The 22,889-nt window shown below is 24.7% G+C and overlaps 1 protein-coding gene across 1 annotated transcript; it reads left to right on the forward strand.

Moving 5' to 3' along the window:
- Positions 1–999: 999 nt before the first annotated feature.
- Positions 1,000–11,769, forward strand: LOC145837057 (prostaglandin E synthase 3-like). Its single transcript, XM_082944823.1, has 6 exons — positions 1,000–1,109; positions 1,927–2,104; positions 9,432–9,527; positions 9,725–9,838; positions 10,489–10,582; positions 11,564–11,769. The coding sequence occupies exons 1-6, from the start codon at positions 1,099–1,101 to the stop codon at positions 11,590–11,592; spliced, it is 522 nt and encodes a 173-aa protein (XP_082800949.1). The 5' UTR covers positions 1,000–1,098; the 3' UTR covers positions 11,593–11,769.
- The last annotated feature ends 11,120 nt before the right edge of the window (positions 11,770–22,889 follow it).

The following is a 22,889-nucleotide window of genomic DNA, read 5'->3' on the forward strand; positions in this document are numbered from 1 at the left end:
TGATAACAAATTATTTCATTTTAAGAGTTCACTCACTTGACTTTGCAAGTTTGACATTATAAAAACTCAGACTTAATGTTTTTTTTTGAAAAACTCAGGATAGCTTTGAAATTTTTCTAAAATCTCAGGGTAGTTTTTATTTCTTAGACTTTTTTTATAATAATTTTTACATAAAAAATAACTTAAGACATTTCAAAGTTTTAAACACTATCAAGATAACTCAGACTATTTTGATTTTTTTTAAATTTAGGATGACTCATGCCAGTTTATTATAATAAATAAAATATTTCTTGAAAATATCAGTCAATTTTTTTTCTATATCTTGAATGAAATTGAGCTGTTTCAGTTTCAATACTTTAAGATTTCATGTCCAATTTTGTTCAAAAACTTGAAAGTTGATTTATTTTTTAAGTTTATTTTTATATTTTTTAATCTATTTAAGATTGGTTAAAAGAATCTAAAAATTTTAGGATGACTCAGGACAGTTTAAGGTCATTCAAAATATTTTTTTAAGTAAAAGAGTGGTAAGTCTCTTATTTAGTTAATTTTAGGTATTTGAGATCGGTAGCAGTAATTTATTAGGCAAATTAAACAAGCTTGATGTATCTTTTGATTGCTAAAAAATGCTTTTTACATCAAAGACAGGCAACCACGTTGTTTTTAGAAATTTAATTGAAATGACTCAACTGATAATTTTGTTTAAAATAATTTTCTTTTTTGGTACTTTTAAACTTAATCAAATATCAATGAAAAATTCAAACTGAACTTAAAGTAAAGTACTAGAAACTTAAAAAGTATACCAGAAACTTAGTTGTAAAACTATTACTATAATTAAGTTGAGATTCCATAGTAATGTAGGATTTATATTTTTATTTTATGACTATACCTCTATATACAAAAAATAATTATGAAAAAACTACTTCAGTGTAAATAAAATCATTATGTATTATTTGAACTATTTCCTCCTATAAAATAGACTAATACTAATGTTTTTTAGAAAAAAAATTGAATGACATTTGAATATACACATTAATATAAACAATTACTAAATAACAGATTTTAAGAATAGCTTGATTATTTACTAACCACCCAAAGAGAATGGCTGCTATGTAAGTTTATGTTAATTTTAAAAAGTATTAATTTTAAAGTTTATTAAGGGCATAGGGGAATAAACACCTTTTTTTTGGTTTTTGATCTTATTTTATAGAGTTTTTACTAAGCTACAAGATGCTTTTTACAGATTTTATAAATTCGAAATAGCTTTTAAGATACAACAGTTCAAAGTCAAAGGCAACAATAGGTTCCTTATGGAAAGCGCAAACTAAAACTGCAAATAACTAGAAATTACAAAAAATCAATCTTCTACGTTTTTTGAGATAGCTACCTTAAATTTTCAGGAAATATACCTTGCAATATTTAGAAAACTCTGTTGGCACAAAATTATAAAATAAAAATTTTATTAAAAAAAAAACTGTTAATTTAATTGTTTTTTATATAAAAAATATATATTTTTTTGATAAAAAAAAAACTTTTTTGACAAAATATTCCAAACATACCAAGGAACACTTACTAAAATTTTGAAGTAGTTATCTCAAAAAACATAGGAGAAGATAGAGTTTTAGTGAAATAGTCTATTTTTGCCGTTTTAGTTTGCGCCTCCCATAAGGAACCTGTTGTTGCCTCCGACCTTTACCTGTTATATCTCAAAAATATGAGTTTTTAAAATCTGTAAAAAGCAACTTGTAGCTTAGTAAAAACTATATAAAATGAGATCAAATTGTAAAAAAAAGGTGGTAACCCCCCTATGCCCTTTACTAAATAAAAATTGTAGTAGTGGAAAACTTAATATATATTTATTAGTATTTATTGTGATGCTGTTTATAGTTTTTTGTTTTCTCTAGTTTTAATATTGTGAAATTTTTCTAGAAAATGTCCGCAAACTGAATGGGCCCAAAGAGATACTGTTGCCTTTGTGACCTTCAAAGTATGTGATTGTAAAGATGCAAATGTAGAGTTTAAAAAACAGCAAATTTCTTTTGAAGGAACTCAAGCACAACAAAAGTTTGCTGTGACAATAGACCTATTTGATGAAATTGATCCTGAGGTAATTTCAAACAATTTGCTTTCTTCAACTATAACTTAAGTAAAAATTTAACTTTAAAAAAACTGAAATATATTTTGATTAACTTAACAAAGATAATGCAAGATATAATTTTTGGTATAAAATTAACTTTAAATGTTTTTTAATATTTTTAAATATATTAAGGCCACAAGAGCAATTAATTATTAAAATAAAAAGTTTTTCTATATTTTTTCAAAAAAAAAAACTAAGCTACCATTTGCTTGTACGGTTTAAAAAAAACCATAATAACTTTTGAAATATAATCGATAAAGTTAAGAGTTCAATGGGTTCTTTATGGGAGGAGCAAAATATAAAGGTGAAAATAGACTATTTATACTAATTTATTGTTTAACTTTTATTTCCTTACGCTGTTTCCCTACAGAGCAGTTCATCAGACACAAACTAAAGCAGTAAAAAAAAATACAAAGCAATGAACCAAAATTAAAATAGACATAAAAATTAATTTAAAGTATGACTAACCATTAATATGTTATTCATAGAAATTAAATTAAACATAGGTTAGTAATAATATTAGTATTCTACACATTATCTACTTTTTTTTTTATTATAAATTTTTGAAATTTTGAAAAATAAAAATTTTATCCACAAAAAATTTAAAAAAAGGGTAGTTTTTTAACAATAATTTTTTTTTTACTCAAAATTAAAAAAATTCTTACAATAGATCTCTTTAAAGTTTAATGATACACATTCTGTAAAAATTTGAGAAAGATTACTCAAAAAATGAAGGAGGAGATAGATTTTTAGTGAAATAGTCTTTTTTTGCATTTTTAGTTTTCGCCTTCCATAAGGAACCTATTGAACGCCCTTTCTTTGATCGCTTATATCTCAAAAGTTACTTTGAGTTTTTAAAGCGGTTAAAAGTTTCTGATAGCTCAGATTAAATTCTACAAAATAAGATCAAGTTGTAAAAAAAAAGTGGACCCCCCTATGGCCTTAATGTGTATACTTTACCTCTTTATAGTTTTTTCAAAGTTGTTTAAATTTATAAAATAAGTTATAAGAGAGGTATATGCCAAGATTAAGTTTACTTATTATTTGTATTTTTTGTAGAGTAACTTAAGTTTTTAAAGTAAATAAGAGTATATTTATTTGTTTCAAATTTTATACTACATGATAAGAAGAAATATTTTATACAACAGATATATAGTTTACTTTTTTATGTCTTTTTTTTACAGTTACTTAAGTATATTCTTTTTTAAATTGATTTTTAATTTAAGGAATTTAACTCAATAGTTTGGGTAGTATTTTATTAAACTTAGTAAACAATTTATATAAGTAAAGCATGTTTTAAGTAAATACATAATGTCGTTTCGTTTATTTAGATACATTTATGCTAGGAAATTCTAAAAAATTGTGTTCTTTATTGTTTTAAGGTTTCAACTGTAAAAATTTGTTATTGTTTTTAGATTTTAGTTGTGAAAGTTCGTTACTAATTCAAGGTTTTAATTGTAGAAGTTCCTTATATGTTGTTTGTTTATCTAGATACATTTATGCTAGGAAATGCTAAAAAATTGTGTTTTTTTACAGACAAGCTGTGTTTATAAGGTAACAATACAATTATTTTGCTGATAGAGGTGTTTATTACAAACATCAATCATACACATATGGTTCAAGTGATGTATTGGAAGTTTGATGATAGAATTCAGCAAAAAACTGTTGTTTTTAACCTATATTAAAATCAGATTAAAAGCTTTATATAGTTTCAAGTGTTAGATTATGTATTTTAGAATAAGTATAATTTAAGAGATTGTTTTAGAAAAGTCAGGAAATTTTTCTCAGCTTGATCAGTGGCAACCATGTAAGTTAATTCGATAAGATTTAAAAAGACACATTAAAAATGAACTAAAAATGTTCTTTAGGGCAATGAGGACACTGTGTAACTAGTTCATTTTTCTTATTTAGATTTTTTTTTTCTTAGCATTTTCTATGTATAGTCTTTCCAGTTTGCATAATGAGCAAATGAAGTTTAGTTTTAATTTGCTGTTTAATTTGCTGTTAACTTGGCTAACTATTTCCAATTTTATTGTGTATTTTTGTCTTTTTCATACAATTTCCATATGTAGTTGGCGAGTTTTGTGCAGTTGGTGGGCTTCTTATTGCTAGGTTTAAAAAATGATGTTTTTTGTTTGTATAATCTGTTCTCGGAAGGTCTTTGAATATTAATCCAACATTTGACATATTGTCAACTGATGAGACAACTACTTTGTAAATTACATTGTTGGATTTACACTTGTTATTGACTGGACATTGTCTTGTTTTTGGAGTTACATAGTTCTGACTTTGCACTAAACCACCTTTTTCACAATTTAGTCTTATTTTATTGAGTTTTATTTAAGCTACAAGTTGTTTTTTATAGATTTGTAAACTCAAAGTAGTTTTTGAGATATAGTTGGTATAAGTCGGAGACTACAATAGGTTCCTTATCGGAGGTACTATTTAAAGCGGCGAAAATTACATTTAAACCTATCTCCTCCTATGTTTTATGAGATAAATACCTTAAACTTTCAGGAAATGTTCCTTGGAATAGTTTTAATAACTTTTATTTTAAGAGGTAATCGAAAAAAAGTTTTTATTTAAATTTTGGTTAAATTTTTTTAAAATTCACTTTAATATTTTTTCATATAAAAAAATATTTCCTGTAAATTTGAATTAAATTGTCGTAAAATGTAGGATGAATCTAGTTTTTAGTGATTTTTTTTTAGTTCCTAGAAAATTGGTTTTAATTTTTTTTTTATATGGTTGGTTGTATTGAATTTTTTTCACAAAACATTCTTTTAAATAAAATTTTTGAAACTTAAAAATTAATTTTATTTTGTTCTACAAAAAGTCTTTTATGGTAAATACTTTAAGCCAGTGGTTGTCAAAATCTGCACGAAATTTGTTTTAGTGTGAACAAAGCTTTTGGTGTATATTTAAAATAATCTAATTCTAGAATTCTGAATGAATCACAAAAAAAGAAGGCATAGTGGTAGTTTTAAAACTTAAACTAGATCAGGATTTCACAAACTGGGCCAAGTGGCCTCCTTGGTGGCCATTACAGAAATTTAAGAGGCCACAGGGTCTATGAGGTCATAAATTGAAAGTTACACTAGGTATTTTAGAGTTTATGATGAAGAGCAAAAAAGGTCTTATGTGTTTTTAATGGTAGTTTTGAAACCTATACTAAGGAAAAAAAAGTAGGAAGTTTAGGGAACTACAAGGCCATAGTCTGAAACGTGCACTAGATGTTCTGGAGTTGATGATGGCAAGCAATAAAAAAGGTCATATGTGTTTTTCATGGTAGTTTTTTGAGACATCTTTTTGGAGGGGGCCATAGTTTTTTTTAGTTTTATTAAAGGGGGCATTTTAAAATTTTTTTTGGGAAACCCTGTACTAGATAGTATGAAAAATTTCAGAATTTAGGGGGCAATAAGGTGTAAAAGGGGGAGTCACAAGTCTAAAATTTGAAAATTTCACTAGATATTCTAAAGTTGATGATGAAAAGCAAAAAAAAGGAGGTTTTAAGTGTTTTTAATGGTAGTCCTTTAGCAATCTTGTTGGAAGGGGGCATAATTTTTTTATTTTTTTAAAGGGGCCTTACGAAAACAAGTTTACAAAACCGTGCACTAGACATTGTGAGACAATTGTACATTGGGGTGCACAGATTTTGTTTAGCTTGACGACCACTGCTCAAAGCTTTCAAATAAAAGCAAATTTATTTTCATTTAATAATGTTAGAACTAATATAGTACTTACTAAGCTACAAGATACTTTTTACAGATTTTAAAAATTCAAAATAATTTTTGAGATACATCCGGTCAAAGTCGGATGCAACAATAGATTCCTTACAGGAGGCGCAAACTAAAACTGCAAAAATAGACTATTTCACTAAAAATCTATCTCCTCCTTCATTTTAAAACAAATTTACTTCAGAATTTTTGGAAATACTGTTTTTGATATAACAAACAACTTTAAGGAAGCAAATTGAAAAAAAAAACTATTATTATGACTAAAATTAAAAAAAAAATTTTTGTCTATTTTTATAGACTAAATTGTTTTGACAAAAATTGAAAAATAAGTTTCATCAAAGATTTTTAAAATTGATTAAAGATAACTCTGAAAAAGGTTTAAAAACTGAATAAGAGATAAATTTTTAGTTAAATAGCCTAAACTCGCCTTTTTTATCTTGCACCTCCCATAAAAAACCTATTTGAACTTTGATTGCTTATAAATCAAAGTTACTTGGAATTTTAAGAAGAGGTAAAAAGTAACTGGTAGCTTTATTACATTGCCACTTTACCTGATAACCTTGAAAAACCTGGAATTTGACAATTTAGGCAAAAATAACCTGGAAAAACCTGGAATTTGAGAAATTTTGAAAAAAAAAACGGAAAAGGCTGGAATTTTGATCAAAAAACCTAGAAATTTTAATAATTTTAACATTTTCAGTAGTTAAATTTCGTTTTGTCACAAAAAATCTATCTTATAAATAAGATTTTTTTGTTATCATCAAAAAATTTTTATAAAAAAACACATAAAAAGTAACTTTACAGTATCTTTTTAATGTTTGTATACTATTTAACACAGTTTCTTATATAGAAATTTACTTAAATCTAAATATAGACCTAAATATGTGCACTTTTAAAAACCTGGAAAAAATTTTGAAAAAAGGAGTGACAACCCTGTTTATTATGTAAAAAGCAAGACTAAGTTTCAAAAAAAGCGTTTTACCCTTCTCCTATATGCTCTTAAAATTAAATACTACTTAGGCTACTTTAAAACATAATTAGTTACTCATTATAAAACTTAATTATATCATGCTAATTTAAACAAAAACTTTATCAATTGACTTTTTAGTTCTGCTCTTAAACTTTAGTATTAGTAAGATTGTTTTACTTATTGAAAGTATTGAGACATACCATATAGAAATTCGTTTATCAAATTTTACAACGTGCTAAAAAATAAATAGATTATCTGTTTTATTCAGTTTTTAGAAGTACATGATTTCATTTAGTGATGTCTATAAGATATGTAAATTTAATCAAGTACTCTAAACCACTATTAGTTGAAATTATGAATCTATACAGCTTTACTACAATAGTTTGTATGTAGTACTTCTTTCAGATGCGTTTATTAAACATAAATTTTAAAAATATTTGATGTGTTTCAGAAATACTCAGAATTATTTGTTTGACTATAAGAAGCATAATCAGGGTTGCCACTTGGTCAGGAAATCAGGAAAAGTCAGGAAAAAATTAAAAAAATGACAAACGTCAGGAAAAGTCAGGAAATTTGATAATATGTAAAAAAAGTCAGATTTTGTCAGTTTAAATTTACAAAATTTCTTGTTTTCCAAACCCTTCAAATGGTAAAAATTAATTAAAAGTCCTTTAAAGTCAGAAAAAGATTGCAAATTTTTCCTATAAATTTACAAAAATATTTAATTGTATTTCCAATGCCTTCATCTGGTATGAATTAGTAAAATATCCTTTACAAAACTGCAAAAATTTTCTATTAACATATTGAACAAGTACCCTACTTGAACATGCAGATTTTGTAAGCTTTTTAGTATTGATGATTTGTAGCAAGGATACTTCCATAGTGAAACTGTGATATATACACAAAAGTTTATCTAGCATAATTTTAGAATCAAAGTGTTTTTATTTAAGTAAATAATTGTGTTCTTTATAACTAAGCAGTTAGTTTAGTATTTTATGTAACAAGTTAATAGGTATACTTTACCTCTTTATAATTTTTCAAAGTTGTTTAAATTTTTAAAATAAGTTATAAGAGAGGTATATGCCAAGATTAAGTTTACTTATTATTTGTATTTTTTGTAGAGTAACTTAAGTTTTTAAAGTAAATAATAGTATATTTGTTTGTTACAAATTTTATACTAAATGATAAGAGGAAGTATTTTATAAATGAAATTAAAAATAAATAAGTGCAAAAAGAAAAGAAATTAAGCCCACAAGTTGTGGCTTGATTTAAAGAAAAGATTCTCTTCAACAAGTGTAGGGGCAGCAGATGAGAGCGATTTAAATAAAATGAAGCAAATGATTTTAACTGCAAATTAAATGAAGCGGAATGCTGTTCAGATGAAGAGAAACCATCTAATTTTAATAGATGAAGAGGTTGAAGTGCTAATAAAAAAACTGAGAAAATAAATTTTAGTACATCATTTAAAAAAAAACAGTATTTGATTAAGTTGTTTATTGTTTTAATGTTTTAACTGTAAAAGTTCGTTATTTTTTTAAGATTTGAGTTGTGAAAGTTCCTTATGATTTAAGGTTTTAATTGTAAAAGTTCCTTATATGTCGTTTTGTTTATTTAGATACATTTATGCTAGGAAATTGTAAAAAAATTGTGTTCTTTATTATTTTAAGGTTTCAACTGTAAAATTTTTTTATTGTTTTAAGATTTTAGTTGTGAAAGTTTGTTATTTATTCAAGGTTTTAATTGTAAAAGTTCTTTATATGTCGTTTGTTTATCTAGATACATTTATGCTAGGAAATGCTAAAAAATTGTGTCTTTTTTCAGACAAGCTGTGTTTATAAGGTAATAATACAAGTATTTTGCTGATAGAGCTGTTTATTACAAACATCAATCATACACAGATGGTTTAAGTGATGTACTGGAAGTTTGATGATAGAATTCAGCAAAAAAACTGTTGTTTTTAACCTGTATTAAAATTAGATTGAAAGCTTTATATAGTCTCAAGTGTTAGAATATGTATTTTAGAATAAGTTTAATTTAAGAGATTGATTTATAAAAGTCAGGAAAATTTTATTAAAAAGTCAGGAAAAGTCAGGAAAATTTTCTCAGCTTGATCAGTGGCAACCATGCATAATTATGTTTCTATATAAATTACAAATAAATGTTTTAATTTCAATTTAATTAGCTAGCTAATGATTCTAGTTAGTACTGATTTCAAGTTTTATAAATAAAACTTATAATTAAAAGTACACATCTTCTAAATGCTGGAATGAAATTTTAAACATTTTAATTAAAATCTTAACATAATTCATCTTAAACTGTTACCTAATTTTAATCAAGTTTAACTTGATTCAATTTCAAAAATTTTTTTTTTGGAATTCAAAATAAATTCATATACAAATAAATTCTACAACCCTTTTGATCTGAAATTTGGTCAACATTTCATTAAAGACCATACAAAAATGAAAAGTAATGACCCGCTTACAAATGTTTGTTTTAAAATATGATCCAGTATAATAAACTTATATTTGTTTTTAATAATTTATTATCTCTTTTAAATTGTAGTATTTAAAAGAAAGTTACATCCTTATAGAAATCAAAGTTCAAAAAAGAAGGGCGTGGTGTGTTTTGCACCTTAGAGAAGGTCAACAGCTGTTACTGGCCAAGGCTTATCAAAGAAAAAGTTAAGGTTTGTTTAAAGTTAAGTTTTCTTAAACATATTTTTATCTAGTAAAAAATATTTTTCATTGTTTTAAATAAAAATATATTACTTTCGTCAAAAAGTTGTACGTTTTTATTATTTGATTTTCTTTAAACTATTACAAAATAAAAACGAAGTATATTTTAAACAGTTTTATGGTTGCTAATTTTATAATTTTTTTTCAGCAACATTGGTTGAAAGTTGACTTTCAGCGTTGGAAAGACGAAGATGATTCATCTGACGGAGAAGGCGCCGGTGATTTAGATGGAATGAATGGTGGTAACCCTGACTTCATGAAGGTTTTTGTTTATTTATGTCAATTTAAGTTTGCTATTTGAATTGCTGAAGAAATAAAGTTGTTTAGTCTATGCACATTAGAAAGCACCAATTTGTTAGTTTGTCTTTTAATCATCTGGTGTAACTTAGTCTTTTATTAGGCCTTATGTTGGATGAAGTAGGGTTTTCAACTAGTTTTATATATTTTTTATATTTAAATTTTTTTATTAGTATTTGAAACTTAATGCTGAGTTAGTAATAAACTTTTGAAATAATTATTATTTAGTACCCACTTTTTTACCTCCTACAATTAAATAGAACATAATATGATTTTTTTTAGTTATAACTTTAATTAATTTAACTTAATGAAAAAATTTGTCTTAATTTATGCCTTATTTTGAGCATTTGAATTTTTTAGATTTGTAGTTATTAACTGTGATGATATTTAACAGTCATAGCTTAAAGTTATTTATTTAAACTTCTATTATGTTTGTTTGTTTTCATTTAATAAACGGCAAACTAATTCAAAAATGTCACGTGAGTATTAACAAAAATGCTTAGTTCAATTAGTACTATTTAGAAATACTAAATCTCTGTATCTATTTTAATACTTTACTTTCTATAAACCTTACTGAACTATTAGTCTTTCACAACTCAAGTAATATTTCAACAGATGATGAACCAGATGGGAGGTGGCGACGGAGGAATGCCCAACATGGACGGTTTCGGTGGTGATTCCGATGACGAAGTTGACTCCGACGATGAAGGTTTGGTTCATTACTTGTAGTAGATTTGTAAAGATTTAATTTTTTACAAGTTTGTACTTTTTAATTGGCATTTTAATCTAGCTCTAAATGTTTTGAAGTATTAATAATTATTTAATTTCCATGGTAGCTATTTTTGTAAATGAGTAAGTCTTGTCTTAGTAAATTAAAGTAAAACAAATATAACTTATATTTTCACTTTTTTTTTTAAGATATGCGTTTAGTATGAATTGTTATTAAGTTTAATTTAAGTTGTAGATAATTAAATTACGATAAAAAATAGGAACTTAATGCTATACATTTCTAAAAAAAATTGAATCTTGTTTTCTTTTTTCAAACAAGGCACTTTATATTTTCTTAATTTTTAAGCATACGTTTTAAAGAATTTATATATTTTACCAATATAAACTAGTTTTTTAAAGTTCAAGATTTTGATAAGCTACAGCAAGAATTTGAAAATAGAGTTTTTAATTTATTTTATACAGTAATGTTTAGAGTAACTTACATAGTGCTGCCAAACTCTTGCTTGTATTTATTTTGATAAAATTTCCATTTCACATAATAAAAGGTTATATAATAATTTAAGTTCTGACAATAAAAAAATTTATGAAAAACTTTAAGGGACCACCCATTAAAAATAATTTTTATAAGAAAATTATAAAAATGTTCATGCAGGGCTAATAAATAAGATTATAATGGTTAAAAGTATGTAACATAAAACTATTCTTATTAAAAATAGCCAAATCTTTAAAAAAGTATGATTTGATGAAATGTTCATGTAGGTCTCATTCAATTAAGATTACAATAATAAAAGTAACCCAAAAAAATACTTTTTAAGAAAGGCAATAAACAATAATTCAGAATTATTAAAGTTTTAATTTTTGCGCACCCATATGTAATTACTATCTTTTTATTTTTTTCATAATAAATTGATTAAAAAAATAATGTTAAAACTTGAAATAATGCTACATCATTTAATTTTAGATATTCCTGAGCTGGAAACCAACGAATAATTTCTCAAGTTTTTGTTTCGAGAGTTGAAAGTGAAAATGCTTGTCTAGAAAAAATGTTTTAAATTTTCTTTATTATACTTAACTATTTAGATAATTTTAATGATTTAAAGATTTTGTTTTGTGTTGATTTAATCGTCAGACTTAATTGTTATTAGTTTAATAAAATTGTTAATTTTACTTTAACTTGATCTTTTACTTTTATTCGTTAAATGGCTTTTATATTAGTTGATGGTTTTCAAATATTTGAAAAGTTATAAACTAATATTTTCTTTAATATTTAGATTAATTTATGAAACTAATTCTCACTCTAATAGTTTATTATGATTGTCATTTAATCGTTAAATTTTATAACAATGGTTGTTTAAAAGAAGTTATAGTGATACCATGTTGTTTGCCGTCATGGGCTGAAAAGTGAAATTTTGTTCAGGGTTGCCACAAATCCTAGAATTTGAAAAGTTTTGAAAAAAGAAAAAAACAGGAAAAACGTAAAACTTTAAAGAATTTTTGCATGTTAAATAGTAAATTTTTGATTTGACACGAAAAATCTATCATATAGATTATTTTTTTTAACACATTATATTAGCATTGCTGTTTCTTTTAATGTTTCTATTTTGATTTGTTATACTTAACACATTTTTTTACGTTAAACTTAACTTTAAACTAAAAATAGACCAAAAAACGTGCATTTTCAAAAACCTGGAAATTTTTTTTCAAAAACCAGTGGCAACCCTGTTTTTTTTTTTTAATGACACCAATGTTAAACTACTAAAAGTTAATTTTTTGCTTAAAACTTACTATATTTTTAAGATGTATTTTCTAAACCCTTAAAACATAATCCATATACAGTTGTCCACAAAATACCTCAAAATGTTAAATATATGTCAAAAACGTGAACATAAACGGCATGGCATGTTCATATTTAAAGCTTATTTTAATTATAAAAATTCTAATTATTGTGTTGGTAGTTTTACGGTCAAAGTTAGTATTTTGAATAATTATAAATTAGATACTTTTGTTAATATCTAAAGGAAAATAGTAAATATTATGTTTTACTCAAGTATAAATTGAAAAAGTTTGCCGAAAATTACGCGACTGGTAATTGTAATATTTATAAGGTAATCTTAATTTCCTACTTATTTTTGTATTTCAGTTTACTTATTTATCTAAGAAGTTTTAAAGGTAGTTTGGTACTTAGTTACAAAAATTCTCATTGTTCAACTTATCATATTTATTGGTTTTAAATTCAGCTGTATATTTCAAAAAGCATAACCATTACGTTTGTTATACTTAGTAGACAAAGTTCATTGTTTATTATGTCAAAAATTTTAAAAATTTCTTTCGAGCTACAAAATTAGTTCGAGAAATTCTTAAGTTTTTACTAGTTTTAAAAAGCATAAATAAATTTTTCTGATAAAGATTGCCAAAATTAACAATTCAAAATAGATATAGAACTTGGTTTAGTATAATTTCTAACTCACTGACTTATTTAAATCACTACAGGCTTTTCTAGATAGTTTTATTTTGTTTAACACAGAAAGGTTCTAGCTGTTTAGTTCCAAAAGTTCACGTTAACTGTGCATATAAATTACTCGTTTTATTGGCATTTATTTAATTTAATAATTGTAAATAAACTGGATTTTAAAACCCACTTGAACTTTAGCAGCTTAAACATTAAGGTTTAGAACTATAGTAAAACTCATGGAGTTATATTTTTAAGTTCTACACTAAATGTAAGTTGACATTGATTGTAGTTGCACTAAACTTGAGCTTTAATAATTTGTAAAGTTGTCCATTAATGTATAACTGCTGCAATAGTTTAAAGATCGTCTTGATTATGATATCAAAGTATGATTTTTATGATAAAGTGTCATCTTGATTATAATATCAAAGATAGAAGTCCTAAAAATGTAATTATAAGTTATTGTATAAATATTGCGGATGATACATAAAAATAACTGTAGCTAATGCAAATTTTTTAATTGATTTTAGTACCAATACTAAAAATGTATAACCTTTAAGTATCTATCGGGTAAGGACTCTGCTGCCTTATATAGAAACGAGCCAAACTTACTTAAAAAGTTTTTAGCGATACACAGTATCTAAGAGTATATAAAACAAAAGTATGTAATGGATCAAACATAAAATAGGTAGCAGTTTAGTCTCAAAAACAAAAGAACATAATTTTTGCTGTAATATAGCTTATGTATAATATAGCTGTAATTTTTGCTGTAATATAGCTTATGCATAATATAGCTGTAATATTACTTACAAAAGTATGTAATGGATCAAACATAAAATAGGTAGCAGTTTAGTCTCAAAAACAAAAGAACATAATTTTTGCTGTAATATAGCTTGAATTTTTTTTTATCCTCTTCAATTAGCAAATCACAGGTATAAATTTTTATTTTGCAGCCCGCAGTTTATACTACACTAAGCTAGCTGATAAACTTGAAAATAGAGATAGAAATTGTAAAGATACTCGACTTGTCCTGAAAAGTAGTTTTTAAACGTTATAGAATAAACTATGTGCTACAAACTTGAAAAATTAACATTTTATTTGTATTACAGATAAAATTACTGTTGTAATTAAAAAAATTTTCGTTATTATATACAATGATTGATACGTCACGTATATAAAAACATTGCTTTGATTTTTTCACACTTCAATTGAATTTTTGACACTAACTAACATAGTAATACAAAAACTCTGGGACTTAATTTGGCTAGTCAAGCATAAATATGTGACTCTGAAACGCAACAGCAAAACAAGTTTTATTTTATAGTAAATATGTTGCTCTAATTTAGTGAGTAAATAGTACAGGGTTTCAAAACAAAAAACTACAATTTGAAAATTTGGGCAATAAAGTCTAGAACTTGAGAAATTTTAAAATAATCTGGTAATTTGAGTACAAATTACTAAAAAAACTGGAATGTTAAACTATTTTACGTGTAAAGTTATGAAATTTTGATTAGACACGAAAAATCTATCAAAAAAAAATTGCATTATTTGAAATTTTACCTATTGAAAAATATGTTTAAAGTAGCATAACACTATCTTACTAAGGTTGCTATACTAATTAAGACAGTGTTTTACTTAAAGTGGACAAAAAAATTTGTTCTTTGAAAATCCTGGAAGAAATTCTAAAAACCTGGAGAAAATTTTCAAAAAATTCTTGGCAACTCTGACAGTAGGGTAAAATTATATTCTTGCCTGAAACTTAAGTTTTAAAGAGTTTTTACAACATTTTTAAGCACAGTTTCATAATTAAAGTAGCCTAAGAAGATTTTTTCTAATAAATCTTACCTGCAGTTGCAAATATACAAACTCTTGCTTTACGTGTGAAATAATAGTATTAATTATAACTTATAAATGTTTAAAATAATAAAAAAAAACCTTACTGCAATAGTACAAAAGTATGTTTTATTTTTCAGCTGCTGTAGTAATTCGAAACATACAAATTCAACTCAAGCTTCTTCTAGTGATAAAAGATTAAACGTTCACACCTTACCTACACTGGTTAATATGGGAACGGGTCTAAATTTCGCGAAGACAAAATTGCACGAGGTTACTAAATTGCACGTGGGGACTAAATTGCACAAGAACAAAATTGCACGAGTGTACAAAATTGCACGAAGACTAGTTTTCACGTGGGCACAAAATTGCACAAGGGGACAAAATTGCACGAAGACTATTTTGCACGGAAGGTCAATTTTTCACGATAGACAGTTTTACTCAGAGCGTCAACTTTGCACGAAAAAATACTAACATAAAATAACTAAATATAAAATATATTAAAACCATTTATTAAAAAAATTACAAGCATGTATTAATGTAATTAATTCTAATTTAATTAAGTTTATATTAATTTTATATATGTATTTTTTCAACTTATTTAGCTTTTTTTAAATTGAAACAAACTAAATTATAGTGTTTAAAAACTATCATAATCTAAAAAAATTAAAAAAAGGAAGAATTTTATTTTAATAAAAATAACCCTTATTAAAGAATAAACATGTATTGATGTAAAATCAAATTAAAATTATACTAAACTTCAACATGAAATAAAACAAGATTAAAAAAGAATAAATAAATAATACTTACATGGGTAGGTGTTAAGTACTGAACACCTGTTAAGTACTAAACAATGTACTAAAACAATTTTAACACCTTGATTGTAAAACTAAGACAGTTTACAATAATATTTTTACATACTACCTTAATTTTTTTTTCATAAACAAAAAACAAAGTTCTTTTCAAACTATTTAGCTTAAAGTTTAAAAAATAAAACAAAAAAAAAATTTTAAATATAAAATAGTTTTCATTTGTAACTTAATATTTTATTCAACATTACTATTTATTAACTATTTTTTTATAAATTCTTTATAAAGTTAAATACATAAGTACTTCAAGGTACATTAGACTTAAATGTTTTAATATCTTTATAAATTAATAAAAGTTAGAAACAAAGTTTTTAGAGAAATACTTTAGTGTTATATTTAGAGTATATGAAAATAAGTTTTGGTTTGTGCATGCATTGTCCACAAATAAGAGTTGTAAATTATAAGCTGAATTGTTCTAAAGAAATAACTGTATAGATTTAATTTGAGGCTACAAAATAAATCAAAGGTTTAAGTAATGAAATTAAAAAGATTTAAAGATTTTAGTTCGAATTCATTTTGATATCCTTAGTATGAGAAAACCTATCTTAAGAATATCAACTTACTATTATAACTATTTCAAAAGTTTGTCTACATTTGAGATTAAAAAATCCTACTGTCGGGGATTTTTGATAGTGATATATTTATTTTGCGACGCTTGTTACCATGTCTGCTGTGTACTTTCATAAATTATACTAAAAATTGTTTTTTTTTTGTTTTATGTAAAAGTTTCAAACACAATTAAATATGATTATTTTCTATATGTTTAAACTTTATCTTAGTTGCATCAATAATTGCACGCGTATAACTCTTAATAGCTCTTTAGTTTCTCATGCTCTGTTTTTTCTCTTTATCTAACCCAGACTTGCGAAAAAGCACTGTCAGAAGCTATTTTCTTTTAAAAATATTAAAAAGATTTTATGAAAAGTTTACTGAAACTAGAAAAGAAATGCATAAGATCCAATTTTAATCCCAAGTTAGTCAAAAGCCAGTTTGAAAAAATTTGTGAACTTAACTTCTGTGAGAATTCAAATAAACTAAAAAAACAAAAGTCTAAGAATATATACTGGTCATCTCAATTTAAAACTTTGTTAAGATTCACGAAAGAAGAAAAGAAACTATTTCCACTTGCAAAAACATCTTTCACAAAACCAAGTAGTATAGGTCAAATGCTGAATACATTTAATGTATAGCTAAAAAGAGAAGCAACGTACCTAATAATAACAGCAAAAATTGTGCGTTATGCGGAAAATACAGTAATTATAAAGACATGATTGATGAGAACAACTACATAAAAACAGTTGAAAACAGAATAATAAACATAAAGTCAAAATTAAACTGTAAAAGTTACGGGATATATTCTGCTCAGCGTACAAAATGCAAGGAAATTTATGTAGGACAGACTAAAAACGGTTTTCACGTAAAATCGAATGCACACAGAAACAATTGAAAAATTTCCAAATAAATTTTATCTTTATTTGTAAAGGAGACGAATCTGCATTATTTAAACACTACTTTGAGAATCATCATAGTGATATAGAGAATATGGGATTGGACAATGCCTACAAGATAATGTTTTTAGAACAACCAGAATTTAAAAACTTAGACTACAAAGAAAGTTTATGGATAAAAAGTTTAAATGCAAAAATTAACTTAAATAAAACAGTTTATGAAGATTTAATTTTTTAGAACTTTTTATTTTTGGATTTTTAAGAAAAGAGCATTTTTATACATTGTGTTTTGGCTTGTTTACTTGTATGCATTTATGAGTTGTAAGTTAGTAGAATCTTAATTTTTTAAAAACTTTTGTATGATAATTGTTTTTTTAATAATATAAAATATTTAGAAATTTATACAGCCTAAAAATTTAAGTTTTAAATTTTATTTAGTTTTGTTTTCTTTATAAATTAGTTACTATTAATTGTGTTTTATATTTTCAGCCGTTTATCGCTTGATAATGTTTTAATAAACGAAAGTACTCGTGAATTGAAAGCGTGTTATTTGTTCAATTTTAAAACAGTGGAAGCAATATTGTACTTTTTACAAAAAATTTGTTATATCTATAAATTATTATCTACTGTCTGAACAAAGGAGTTCTCATTTTCTTTGACACTGGAAAAAACAAAAACGGTTTTAAATTTATCAAAAAAGCTATTTTCTTCTTACTTTTTTAGAAGAAAAAGGAGATACAAGCTTTTGACTAAAATAAAACAAAAAAAATAATACAATATCTACAATTAGCTAATTTCTATTTCTAACGAAAAAAAAAATTTGTTAATATAAACAAAACTTATTTTGGTAATTATATCTTAATAACGTTTAGGATCTAATTTTATAATGTAGTTTTTATTTTTGATTATATAAATTTTTTCAATTGATTTTTTGTTTAGTTATTAAATTTATTCATTTTGACTATTTTTATTATTTGATTTCTTTTAAATTTATTTAATTATTTATTTCATTTATTTTAAATTTTTTTATTAACTTCATTAACTTTTACTTTGGACTTTTATTTAGTGTACTTATTATTTAATTTATTAATATCAAATTTTTATAAATCTTATTTATTTTGTGATTTTTTTAAAACTTATTTTAATTCAGTTATTTGATTTTTTATTATTTGTATTAATCTATTTAACATTTAGTTTATAATTTTTTACTTAAATTTTTTTTTTCTCTAAATTTTTTTATTTTATTTAGTATTTACTTTATTTTAATTTATTATTTGATTCGTTATTTTTTACTTATTATTTTTTATTGATTTGTTGTTTTTTACTTAATCTTTTTTACTTATTATTTTTTTTTATTGATTAGTTATTTTTTATTTTAATTCTGACTTTTTACTTTTTCAAATACAATACAAAACTTTTTTGGTATTTTTTTATTATTTAGTTATTAAATTTTTTAATTCTGATTTTTTTATTTTTTTTAAATACTGTATAATTTTTTTTCGTGCAAAAGAGTCTTCTTGTGCAATTTTGTCCCCTCGTGCAAAAATGTCTACGCGCAATTCTGAACAGTCCCTGGGAAGGAAACAAAACTTGTGCGAAATTGACCCTCCGTGCAAAATTGTCTTTAGTGCAAAAATGACCCTTCGTGCAAAATTTTCTGCTCGTGCAAAAGTGTCTTCGTGCAAAAGTGAACCTTCGTGCAATTTTGTCTACGTGCAATTTTATCTACGTGCTATTTTGTGCTTTCTTGCAAATTAGTCTTCGTGCAAAAATATCTTCGTGCAATTTAGTCCCCTCGTGCAATTTTGTACGCTCGCGCAATTTAGATAGCTACCCGGTTAATATACCTGGTGTAGAGAAATATTTTATTTACACTCCACTTATCTTAACTTCTTTTTAGGGTTATATAGAAAAATGGCAATAAGTATCTTAAACTAAAAACTTGTCTGATTTAAATAAGCAAATTTTTTGCAACATTAATAAAAACTCTTTATAAACAAATTACTGCTAACATTTACCTTGAAAATCATAGTCTGAAATGGATGCAACACCGTTTCCTCTCGTAGATTTTGACTAAATAATTTTTTACATTTACACTTTTCTAAAAAATTAACCACAAAAAACGCAAAATTTTAATTTAGCGGAAAAAAAAGTATTTATGAATTAGCTAAAAAATACTTACTTAAATATACTAACTAATGATTATGTCAAAAAAATAAAACTTACAAAAGTAAAAAGAAAAATTTGCAAATTAGTGAGACTTACAAGTTTACATCTAAATATAAAATTGTGGTTAAAGAAAAAGAAAAAAGTAACAAAACTAAAGCTGAAAGTATATTGATTTTTTATAATAACAAAAAAATTAAAGTAAAAATTTAGTTAAATTACACTACATCATCATAACCAATAGTTCCTAACTTATTGTACTGTAAATTTTGTAGTTAATACAATACACTTAGATGTTACAAGTCTCTTAGTTTTGACAGGACGGTAAGTTGATAGTTACAGTAATATTTTAAGCAACACAAAACTAATACTTTTAAGAATTTCTCTAATAAAAACTGTTTAAAAATCATGTAAATTTCACATAGTAGTCATGATTCCTTAAAATTGGAAATGGATAAGCTAGAACTTATGAAAATGAACTTTTTAAAAACATTGTTATATGTTTCTTTCTAATTATAGTATCGATAGTTAAGTACTAGTAACACAATATAAATCTATCCTATTTTACAGATTTTAAATAACACTATTGTTTAATTTTTACAATTAATTTTTTAAAGTTTTACTTGTTAAACAGTGTTTTCGTAACTTTTAGAAATAAGTCTTCCTGTTTTACGAAGTTTTTTTATAAGATAGAATTTAAAAGTAGCTCAAAATAATCTTGTAGTGTTTAAACCACTTGTTTAGTTATTTGTTTCGTGTTTGTTAACCAATAATTTATGCTTAAAGACGAAAAGCTTCTAGAAAAGTTAGGCTGTTCCTTAAAAAAAAATTGCTGACCCTTAATATGTAACAAACAGAGTTTAAAACCAACAGTATGTTAACTATTTATATAGTTTTGTTTAATTTTTAGTTTAACATAAAATTAGATAGAAATAAGCTATCTTCGGAGTCAATTTTGTTTTAATTACTTTAACATTTTATGTATCACTAAATTAACAGTACTTCAAAACAGCCTAAGATTTCAGAACTAGATTTCGTTGGGGATAATCAAAAAGTGTGGCAACCACGTAAAACTTAAAATAAATAAAGAATTTTATTCATTAGTTTTAAGCATGTTATAAGTCTCACAGTTATATAGTAAAGTAGTTTTTTAATTAATTTTTTGATAGTTTGCTTAAAATCATTGAATTTTTAAATTTATAAACTTTTGTATTGAGCTACTCATTAAGACTTTTAAAAAAGTGAAGCATAAAGCAGATTGTATAAGTTATTACTTAATTAGCACTGAACGATGAAAAAATTTAGAGTCCAATAACTAAAGTATATCAGAAATTATAAGAAAAAAAATCTAACTTCCTTATTAAAACAAAAAACGTTTGCAAAGCTGATAGAAATTTAAAAAGCATCCAAACTCGCTAAAACTTGACCAAATTAAATAAAAAAAACAAGTTAATTTTATTACGTAACCCTACAAAATCGAATGTATCTGATAACTTTTTTAGCTAAACGTTCTTTCAAAAAGGTTTCATACGCAAATGTGCAATTTAAGTTTGAAAAATTTATCTGGATTCGGACGGATATTAGTTTGAAAAATTTTTCGGATCTAGTCGGATCCTATTTTGAAAATATTATATGGATTTAGATGAATCCGGTAGGTCATTTAATATACTATATTAGTATTTTTTGCAAAAAAAGGAAGACATATTAAAGGGTTTCGAAACTCATACTAGATATAGAGTTCATAATGAATAGCAAAAAAGATTTTAAGCGTATATCAAGATAGTTCAAAAACTTACACTCTAGATACTATAAGAAAGTTTTGAAAGTCATACTAGATATTACGAAAAAGCATGAAACTTAAGTAAAAAATTCTGGAGTTCATTAAAAGATCTTAGGTTTATTCTAAGGTATGGTAACCTCTCAAGAATTTACGCACATTGTGGCCACAGCAAAAGTGCGTAAATTAACGAGAGGTAGCACATGTACTTACTATATTGGCTATTTTCTTATAATGAATTTAATTATATGCATTATTGTGAATTTCCTACTTTTTTGTTAACAAAAAAAGCTTTCATTGAAGTTGTATATACATGTGAAAAATTTTTTAATAAAATATTTCCATGTCTTTACAAGGTTTCTTTTAGAAAGAGCTTTCTCTAATATCGAGCAATACAAGTTTAACCTTAGGTATGCTAGGAGCAAATTAGCTAAATTTATGAGATTTACTAATTTTAAATGAAACTTTATGCAATAAATATTGTGAGAATTTGAACATTGTACCTTGCTTGATTTGAGTTTAAAAAAGGGGCTGAGAAACCTAAAATATAAAGAGCAAAGCCATAGAGTTCACTAGGATCCTTATGGAAGGCACAAACTAAAAATGGAAAAATATCAATTTTATTAAAAACCTATTTTCTCCTATATTTCTAAATTAAAAGAGTATATTGCTAACTCAAAACACTCAATAAGTTAACAGTATATAATATAAAAAAATTTTTTTGTTACTTATAGAGTTATAAAATGCGTAACTAAACGAGAGTGCGTAACCAAACGAGTGCGTAGATTCACGAGAGGTGACTGTAGTTTTAAAAGTTACACTAGATATTATGGGAAAGTTTTTGAATGTTAAACCAGATATTACGATAAAATATAAAACTCACACTAAATACTCTGGAGTTCATGATAATAAGCAAAAAAGAATTTAGGCGTATTTCAGGGTAGTGGTGAAACTTACATAAAATATTTAAAATTTTGAGTTTTCTGGACTTTAGTTGTCATGTAACCGCTACAAATATACTTTACATTTTAATTTCAGAGTGCTAGCTAACAGAGTGTAGGCCTTCAAATACCAAATATGAAGAATATTCAGTTTAATAGTCTATTTGAAATAAAATAATTTAATTTTCAAATGTCTTTAAAAATTCAGTAATGCATTTGTACTGACAAAAATTGACATTTTGACAATAATGCCTTGAAACTAGAAAAAAGGGGTTAAAAATATTAATTAGGAAAAAAATATGCAAGTTATTAATTTACTCAAAAACTGATACTCAAACTTTTACTAAAATTTCACAAACTTTTAATCATTTTATGTGACAAAAACTAATACTTTGCCAATGCTGTTGAGAACTGATTTAGTCTAAATTGGTGACTAGTATGAACCCTGTTCAATACTAAACTTTAAATTAATTAAAAATGTTTTAATAATTAAGAATTCTTCTTGTTTTAACGAAGTTAAAAATTAACTGTAAATAACCTTAAAAACATTATTTCAATTTTTAAAAAGATTCAACTACTTCACACAACAACATCTTAAAAAAAAAAGTGTATAAACAGGAAAAAATATCGAAAACTGGGAAATATTTTAGTATTTATTTATGTTTTAAGTTTAGTTTTGAGCCTTATAAACGATTGATACAATTTAAAGTGTGAAACTCTAAAAAATACTTAAATATATTTGAAAACACTGTTAATGCTTAAATGTTTAGCAAAGGAAGTTTAAAAGTAAGTAAGTCAGGTAAA

The sequence above is a fragment of the Thalia democratica genome, chromosome 5, assembly GCF_965202585.1.
Source record: "Thalia democratica chromosome 5, ktThaDemo2.hap1.1, whole genome shotgun sequence".
Lineage (NCBI taxonomy): Eukaryota > Metazoa > Chordata > Thaliacea > Salpida > Salpidae > Thalia > Thalia democratica.

Coding starts and splice junctions, on each gene's coding strand:
- LOC145837057 (XM_082944823.1), top strand. Junction 9,839..10,488: donor GTAACCCTGACTTCATGAAG/GTTTTTGTTTAT, acceptor ATATTTCAACAG/ATGATGAACCAGATGGGAGG. Junction 10,583..11,563: donor AGTTGACTCCGACGATGAAG/GTTTGGTTCATT, acceptor ATTTAATTTTAG/ATATTCCTGAGCTGGAAACC.